This window comes from Mustela putorius, unplaced genomic scaffold (genome assembly GCF_011764305.1).
Source record: "Mustela putorius furo isolate JIRA1106 unplaced genomic scaffold, ASM1176430v1.1 tig00003834_pilon_pilon_pilon, whole genome shotgun sequence".
Taxonomy (NCBI): Eukaryota; Metazoa; Chordata; class Mammalia; order Carnivora; family Mustelidae; genus Mustela; species Mustela putorius.
The window spans coordinates 131,590,475-131,599,900 of NW_025421987.1; the positions used below are offsets into that span (position 1 = coordinate 131,590,475).

Sequence of the window (9,426 nt, forward strand, 5' to 3'; positions counted from 1 at the left end):
CTAATGAAATTTTTCCTTCTCCCCTTCCAGATGTGGCTGAGGCACATATTGACTATGAGGATAATTTCCCAGATGACAGATCCATGTCCTTTAGAGAGCTCATGGAGGATTCCCGGACAGAGGCAGAAGAAGACAGAAGTCCAGGAGAGGCCCCTGAGGAGGTTTCAAAACAGGACCGTCTGGTCTCCATTTCTTTGGGGAGAGAAAGCATAGCCCGGGATACAGCCTTTGTGCCAACTACAGGCTTGTCCATCGCGGGAAGCAGTGTCCCCACAGACTCTCCAGGACCCCAGCTAAACCAGAAGTACTTGTTCTGGTTTCCTGCTGAGAATTTTCACAAGCCTGGGCTGCAGAAGGAGATGAATGATGGCTCCAAAAAGCAGCTTCTGGCTAGAGACAACCATAGTAGCCTAACAGCAGCTCCGGGTGAACCTGAAGCCAAGGTGATCTATAGCAGCACTCATGGTCCCTCAGGACCATTTCTGGGCAGGACTGACAGCAAGACCGGGGACCCAATGGTGAGCAGCAGTGATGAGTCCTGGTTAGATGGTTACCCTGTGACGGATGGGGCTTGGAGGAAGATAGAGGCAGAAGAGGAGGAGGAGGAGGAAGATGGGGACAAGGGAGATGGGTCAGTAGGGCTGGAAGAAAGAGTTCCAGTTACTCTTAATCAGCCCATTCCTGTCGAAGTTAAGAACCCCAGGAGTACCTCCATCACACCAAGTGAGGACATGACCCATAGTTCAGTTCTTCCATCTCAAACACTAGATGTAGAAGCTTTGGCTCTCAGACCCCGAAATGTGTCTGAAACTGAGAATCCCAGCATGGGAGATGGTGACTTGACCAGGTACCAGTCAACTGTTCCTTGGAGCTTTGCCACAGAGACGTCTCCCATGGCCACACTACCCTATGAACTCCCCAGCTCTACCCTGAGGACAGTGACAACTGCTGTCCAACAGTTGCCAAATCACAGTCCCTCAACTGTCATGGCAGCCAGCCAGACTCCAGGGGAAACCATTGCTCCTGAGGTCCAGGATAGTTTCCCATACCTACTGTCTGAGGACTTCTTGGGACAGGAAAGCCCCGGCCCAGGTGCAAGCGAGGAGCTTCTTCCAACTGTGGAATCATGTGTAGGGGATGGGTGTCCCAGCCTCAGCAGGGGCCCTGTCATTGCCACCATTGTCACCGTCCTATGTCTGCTGCTGCTCCTGGCAGGCGTGGGGGCCGTGTGGGGCCACCATAAGTGCCAACACAAGAGCTCTGTGTACAAGCTGAATGTTGGCCAGCGGCAGGCTCGGCACTACCACCAGCAGATTGAGATGGAGAAGGTCTAGCCACCTTCAGAGCAGGCTCTCCCAAAGCCACTTAGGAGGAAAGGAAACTGTGCCACGTCTCACTGATACTTCACTAGAGCATGAAACAGGTGGGTTAGGACCCATCTCTTTTTTTTCTGAGGTCCTTGTTCTGAAGGCTGAGAAGTGTCTCTGGAGGCACCTGGTAGGACAAGTAGGCTTTGGTGGCATCATCACACGCATCAGTATCTACTTAACCAAATCTCCTGGAATGTACTGTGCTGATCCCAGACCTGTGCTCAGGCCCCAATTCCAGTGTGAGTTCAAAACTCACCTCTTACTTCATCATGCTCTTGTCTTCTTTCCCTTGTTTTAAGAAAAAAAGATGAATCACTCCATGACCGAAATTTTTAGAAAAAGTGTGATAAACTGAGCACTTGAGAGCAGTGTTATTTAGGGTAGAGATTTTTAATCACTGGACGTGGGGCATAGAAAAAATAATGGATTATTGCCTTTTAATGTTGTGACTTTGTGAGGGCAAATGAGCCAAGAACCAGGACAGAGTCTAGAAGCTTTTGGTTTCTTTTTAATTGTTGAAATTGGAGGGAGGAAAAAAAAAAATCTGAGAGAATTTAGGACTGATGCTTTGTTGCAGGGAGAGGGAAGTGAAGGGAGTGGCAAGACACATCCACTTCGTTCCCTCCATCTTACAGGGCAGACCTTTTTTTTTAAAGCACGTGATTAGTTTTGGGGCCCCTGAGTGTCTTCATCGGTTAGGCACCAGCTCTTGATTTCGGCTCAGGTCATGACCCCTAGTTCCTGGGATAGAACCCCGTGTCGGGTTCTGTGCTCAGCATGGGGTCTGCCTGAGCATTTTCTCTCTCTCCCTCTCACATGAGTAAATAAGCACATGCTCTCTTTCTCTCTCTCCCAAATGAATAGACAAATCTTTTTTAAAATAAGAGGAAAAATTAATAAATGGTTAGTTTTGTACAAGTAAGCACCATTTCTTCTTGGAAGCAGTGGTCTAACTGTCTGACCAGACTGTGCCTAAGACTGTCAGAATTTTTTGTAGAACTAACCAAACTCAGTTCTTGGCTTCCTCTCTCAGGATTAACCATTTCTCTGAACCCAAGTAAGAGGGAGGAAAATACTGTACTGAAATAAGATGGGAGGAAAATACTGTTTTAAGAGGGCCGAGGACTGCGATATCAAGTATGGGTACCTATCTGATGGGAAAGCAGAGGAATTAAAAAGGAACAGGAAATGCTCTGTGTGGACTCTCCTGCGCTCTGTTGTGGCAATCGGGAGCATCATGGGATCATCATGAGCCCAGGATGGACTCCTCCTGGCTGTTGAGCAACCCACTTCATAGTATCCACATCATCTTGGGATGACTCAGCACGTTTATGACAGGGGTTCTCAGAGCACAAGCCTCAGACCTGCGGTCTCAACTCAGCCCCCAGCAGAAGACGTGGGGGCGGGGGTATGCTGTGCGGAGCCCTCCAGGTGATCCTAAAGCACACTCAAGTTTGGGAACCGTTGCTTTGCCCTATCAGTTGTGAGCTTTGAGCCAGTGGAGGCTCTAGAGGCACAGACGATGAGTAACCGCCCTGGCTGGCCTCGCCCGGAAGCCAGGCATCACTGCATGCACCTGCAGCAGTCTTGGACGCTGCTGTCTCCAGTGGGCTCAGGTGCATTGGCACAGAAACGAAACACATTATCTTTTTACAATGTGAATCACTTTCTTAGAAAGAGTCTTCAGTGGTGAAAAGTGATGAAGCCTGTACCTTGATTTGGAGGCACTAAGTGTCTATGTGGTTGTATGGGGCATGAGAGAAATCCTGATCTTTACAATTGAAAAGTTGGTGGTGGTGTTTGACCTAAGGGAAAAGGAATTCGCATAACGTGCTTTCCACCCTGCCACCTCTTTCTGGTGCAAGCTTTGGAAAAATGATAGGCTAAGTAGCTATAAAGGCAGTGCTGCAAACTCAAAGACCCTAGTCCCCTACTACTAGGGTGGAAGGAAGGCCTGAAACTACGGGACAGACTACCTCTGTGTCAGGTGAAGTCTAGAACAGGACAGAAACACTTCCTGCATGCAGCCAAAGCAAAACACGGCCCAGTAGACGCCAGAGACTGTAGATATTTATAAATTAGATTCTTTTCTAATCTATGACAAGATAACTTTTCTATTTTTAACTAGATAAAATAACCTCCATCTCAGCATTGGGATTGTGTTATTTGACTATTATTATGTAATAACCCAAGAACACTGACTTAATACCAACACAAAAATAGGTAATGGTAATACCAATGTATTAATAAATCTATTACAGATACATTAGTACATGGAAGTGTATTATTCTGTAGACAAGAACTACATGAAAACAAACCCAACACGTCAGTTTCTAAGTTTTTATGGATTCTCTATCATCTAGATTAATGTTCTAGGATCTAAAAATGCATATGGAAAAGGATGATAAAAACATTAGTAAATTTAAGTTACAGGTCAGCATGCCTGTCTTGAAACTGGTAACCATTGAATGTTCATGAAAATCGAGGTTTGGATGGTCCATTAACACAAAGCTTCTGAGATCTTTAAAATAAATAATTATTTCCCACAAACGGTTGCTAAATGTATTTTATATTTGGCTTACATCATGATGGTTTAAAAAGAAAAATGTTCTCTAGTAATCTTGAAATCCATGTCTCCATATTTGCTCTAAGACCACCCTCTTGGAGTCTCCACCCTCTTGCAGCAGGCTTTCAAGGACCTCCTCACAGCTCTTGCCCCTCCTCCTGCCCCCCCTTCCTCTTCCTCACTTAACCGGGAAACCAAGCCCTTCACTACAACAGGAAGGCCTGGACAGACGCTCAGTGTGGTTCCTGGGAGCTTCCTAGAAATGCAGAATCCCAGGCCCCACCCCAGGCCTACAGACTCAAACTCCACATTTAACAGGGTGTGTAGGTTGGGTGTGCAGGGGTGTCCAGGGCAGAGAGCCCAGAGTGGCTTACCCTCCTTCTCCTGATTGGACACTTAAAGGGATGATTCAAGAGAGTCAGATGGGGAGACCAGTCATAAAAGCATGGGCAGGGTTAACAGAAACATCCAGGAGTGCTGGAGGGCTCTTAGGGGACTGGAGGAGAGCATGATGACAGGAACAACTCTTCAGGACAAAACCTCTGGCCTCAAGGAAAGCACAGCCACTGTCCAACGGTGGCCTGAAGGAAGCAGGGTTTACCCTGCAATCTCTCGCCACCTCGTCCCAGTGGCAACCCAAAGTCAGAAGGTGAGGGAGCCCAGGGAATGTCGACAGCTGGGGTGCAGGGCAGGCTGAGAAGGAGATCTGGAGAGATCAGTGGAGAGATGCAGCTCAGAGAACATAGGTACCAGTCCTGTCTGCCTTTTGTCCCCTTTTAATTATGCGACCTCCAGGAGACCATACGTGCCTTCCAAGTTTGTCAATGTCATGGACACTGTGGTGCCCCACCCAGATCCCCTTCACTCTGCCCGGGAACCCATACTCCAGCCACCCAGAAGGTTGGCTGCTAAAATGCTCAAGAAATGCCTCCTCCAGAGGATGGCCATCGGCCTGATGGGAGTTCCTCCCCCAGGAGTCAGACCCACCCTGCCATCCCCAGGGAAGCATGCAGCTCTGACTGGCACCGGCGTACCTGAGGCCTGCCTCCCTGCCCGCAGCGGGGACAACCCTTGGTATCACTCGTGCTCCTAAGCTCCCGTGGAATCAGGCTGAGACTGGTTTCCCTCACACCCCACCTGAAAGCATTCCATCCCACACAAGGCTTCCCAAGCTCTCGTTCCCTGCATTTCCGCTCCTCCTCAATCCATACCTCTCCACTGTATCCCGCAGATTCTTGGGCCAACTCGAACAAAACGCCCGTGTCCCCCACCTCTCTTGACAGGCCGCTGTTGGAACGCTCGAGGCCAGGCCTCCGCTGCTGTCCTGGCTGGTCCCTCACTCTTTGCACCTGCTTCCTCTGCTCTTTGTCTCCTTTCTTGCCCTTTACTGACATGCAGAGAGTATGGAAGCTGTTAGCCATTGTACCTGAAGGTGTTTTGGTCCTTGTTTAAAACAGTACATATTTTATCCTTCTCTGGTGTTGGCAGCAAGGGACCAGCTCTGCAGATCAGAAGCCAATCCCTGGATCCCAAATGTTTTCCCAAGTGGGATGCCGATCTCTAACAGAGAACCTTGCTGGGAAGAGGAATGAGCCCTTGTCTCCTGGAAAAGCCCTCAGCCCACAAGACTAGCAAGGATCCCCTCCACTGAATAAGATCCCAGTGTCCCTGGGGCAAGTGTTCTGTTTTGTCAGACAACTGCCAGAAATCTCAGGGACCTGAGAAAACAGGGCTCCTTACAACATACATCCTCGAATGACGGGGTGTGGCTCGGTCCCACCTAGTAGATAAACAGTGGAAAATAAGAAAAATAAAACATTTAATGTGATTTTATTTTTTAAAAAAGTATTTGTTTTCAATGACTTTCCAAGTTCTCATTTCCGGTAAGAATGGGATTGTACATGCGGCCCTAGCCAAGGGCAGGAAGGGGAGAGGGACACTGGCGACAGTGTTTGTAGTCTGGTCTCCTGATTGCCACCTCAACTAGGCCTTCAACAGATCCATCTTGTATCTGTTGGCCTAATTGTTTATTCTTTCTCACTCTTTTCTTATAAAATGAGGCACCATACTCTTACCTGTCAGCTCCGAGAGAATAGTGAGCCAACCTGCTCGTTCAAGCAACAAGCCACCAAAGCCAGATATGTGGGGGCAGTGAGAGGGACGTGGGGGTCTGGTTGCTCCCACACCGGCCCCAGCGAGGGAAGAGCCCCACTGTGGGGCACAAACCACAGTGCTCCTCGCTGGCTTCAGGAACAGGGGTAGATCAGTCAAGGTGAAGCTGGGCTGTCCCAGTGTCTTCCCTGTTGGGGACACGCTACGGGGACGGGATGGGTGGGGGAACAGCCCTGACCCTGGCTGCAGGCACAGGAAGTCCTGTGCACAAAACCTTTGGCTGAGACCTATTTGAGGTTCCCTTTCCCTTTCCTCCGCCCCTTGTATATAGTTTAAACTCTTCACACTAGGTCATTCAGGCCTGCAGTCACCAGAAAAAAGGAGTCACTGTTCGGGCGATGGCAGCCGATCAAGCGTGCAGACAGCTGTGATGAAGGATTAGTTGTGGGTTCTTCTCCGGCCTCGCTGCAAACTGGGTTGCAGTTCCATGTGCAAACACTATTAAATGAGAATGTTTTCTCTGGCACTGGCCCACCTTTCCCCCACAGTTTCAGTATTGAAAAAAAAAAAAAAAAAAACTGAAGTAGCTTAGGTTTATAGCTCACATTTAAAACTTAAAAACATTATTTCCATAAATGCTGGCAGGAACGGGCCGCTGTTTATCCCACCAGCAGTCATAATAAACCCTTCCCCATTGACAATCTAACAGATCATTTTCTGTTCGCCACTGAGTTTGATTCAATAAAACGTCTGTGCTCTTAAAACTCCCTTAGTCAGGACTCTAAAAGCAGCATTTCCCAAGGCAGCCTTCGTGGCCAATGGACCGCATGGCTCTCTGTGGTCCCAGAGGTGTGCACAATGGGTTAGTGGCAGTCATCAGAAAGGCTCAGAACCCAGAAGTCCCAGCACACTGAACATGGTGGTGTGTGCGACATTTCAGTTAGTCCCTTTTACATCCGCGCCACACAAGCCTCCCCTTGGCGCTCCACTGCTAGCTAGCATAGACTGAACATTAATGGGGCCACAGTGGGTGGCCTCTGCACCCTTCCTGGTGGGTGCTCCATCCCTGGCTGCCCAAGGGACAAGATGGCTGGACAGATCACTCCGTCCCCACAGTGGCCTGCCTCCCTGCCGGGCTCCATGCTGATGGGTCAGAGGACAAGCAAGGCCGGGTCTGGAAACTCCCACAAAGCTTACAAATGTGTTTGTTTTTTCAAAAGACAGGCCCAATTCATGCTGAACCCATGTAGTCTCAATCCAGGAATCTTCTAGGCTCTTCCAAGAAACACGCTCAGGGAGGTGCTGGGTTGAGGTCGTTGAGTGCAGCCTGCGTACTGGGTTTCATGGTAGGTGTGGAGGAATCAGCCCACTTTTTTTTTTTTTTTTTTTTTAAGATTGGTTTGGTTTCCTTTGGAATAAAAAAGATCGGTATCTGGGTTCCAACAGTCTTCCATCAAAGCAAAGGGCTGACCATGTCGGCCATCCTGTTCCCAGGGCTTCTTCCAGGGGTATTGCTAGGACGGGGGTGGAGGTACTTTTCAGCGCCCCCATAAATAAAGGCCAAGATCGGAGAGTGGATGAGGACCCCTCCCACCACCACCACCACCATCACTCAACCCTGTGTGGAACCACATCACCCACCAAGGGCGTAGTCTAGGCTCAAGGAAGAGGACAAAATGGAAACTCTGCAGGGCACCCAGAGGTGGAGTGCGTCAGACACCCCCCCAGCCTGGTCCCCGTGGTGGTGTCCTTGGCTGTTCTCACACAGCTGGGAAGGACAGCTGCAGCCAAGCTTCCTCCCCAGGAAGCTAACCAGCTGCCAGGTGTACCGTCTCCACTGACTCGGGCATCCCGGGGCAGGGCGTCCACTCACTGGGGCCCCTCCACTTTAGAGGGCTCCTCCCCACTGACTTCAAAAGGAAGTTTCTCTGGTGGAGTGGAGGGCAGGGGGAGAGAAGGAGAACCCAGTGTTCTAAGGGCGGAAGCTGGTAGGATCTGACCTGTCACTGGGCTGCAGGGTGCCCTGACTAGGGGCTGCTGGGGACACCAGTGTGGCCACCACAGTGCCAATCACACAGGCTCCTTGGCCACACAGCCCCTGGGGGTGTTGGCTCCGTAAGAGTGCAGGTGCAGCCAAAGAGAGTAAGTAGCAGCCAATTGTGTTGAGTTGAGTGCCCCAGAAAGAGGACCCGGCAGAAGGATTCTTGTGCAGGTAAAGGAGGACGTGGTCTTGGGATAAGGCGAGCAGAATGGCACTGAAGGACTAACAGGAGGGCCCAACTGCGTTCCCAGAGCTTGGAGTAGTGAGATGGGGGTGAGGGGAAAGACAGGAGTTTTGCACCCCCAATTATTCTTTAAAGACCCCAAACTCTATCTCCCTTCACTCCACACCACTGTAAAAAAAGTCCTGTCTCCCCAGTGCTGAGCCAGCCTCCTCCAGCCTTCATCCCTAGAGTCTCAACTCAACTGGGCAGCTTGCTGGAGGAGGGAATAAGGTTGAAAAAAGAAACTCAGATTCTAAAACGCCACTTTCCTGGGTTTCTCCAACCTCAAATGTGGCTCCTTTTCAGTGTCTTTGGTGGGTTTCTCATTTCCCAGAGAGCACCAGAGCTCTGTCCTTGGCCCTTTTCTCTTGCTTCTCAATACATACATGCAGCCTGGGGTACCCATCCAGGCTTATGGTTTTCCATACCATGTACATGCTGACGATTCAGCGGGGGCTTGGCATTCCTCCCAACCCCCCTTCACAGAGCCAGGACCCACATCCCCGCTCCCAGCCCCTCACCATGCCCATCCACTGCCAGTGGTCACCGTCCTTCCAGAGAACTGCCCTCAGCTGACTGAGCTTCTTGCCTTCAAAGGTACCCCTTGCCCCCTAGAAGACAGTCAGTAACTATGCTTGATGGAGGCCTTCACAAGTTTCCTCTGAATGTACCCCCAAAAGAAACCCATGTGTCTGGACCAGGCTCTGTCAAAGACCTGATCTGAGGATGCTCAGGTTTTTATTTGCAGCCTGAACCTTCCATCCCAGCCTCAGAGAGCCTACTTTGCACCAAATTCCTTACTTAACACGCGCAACCAACTTCCCTATACTCAATAATAGCAACTCCATCCTTCCCGTCACTTGGGCCAAAACCCTTTGAGGTCACTGTTAACCCCTCCTTCTCTTATGCTCCATATCCAATCTGTCACCAAATCCTACAGGCCCAGCTTTCAAAATAAGTCCAAGTCTGGCCACTTCTCACCATCTCCATTGCAACGGCTCAGGTTCAAGCCAGCTCTCCCTTTGCCTGATGTCCCTGCATCTGCCGTTGGTCACAATATGGCAGCCAAGGCACTCCTCTCCCCAAACCTTCCAGTGGTTCCCATCTCAGAGTA

At 50.0% G+C, this 9,426-nt stretch overlaps 1 protein-coding gene across 2 annotated transcripts in view; it reads left to right on the forward strand.

Moving 5' to 3' along the window:
- SUSD5 (sushi domain containing 5) overlaps nt 1-3,920 on the forward strand; it is a 53,816-nt gene extending 49,896 nt beyond the window's left edge. For both annotated transcript variants that reach the window (XM_004774187.3, XM_045089071.1), the window contains one exon: nt 31-3,920. In XM_004774187.3, coding sequence (XP_004774244.3) covers nt 31-1,334 — 1,304 coding nt within the window. In that variant the 3' untranslated portion in view covers nt 1,335-3,920. The remainder of the gene's footprint in view (nt 1-30) is intronic.
- The last annotated feature ends 5,506 nt before the right edge of the window (nt 3,921-9,426 follow it).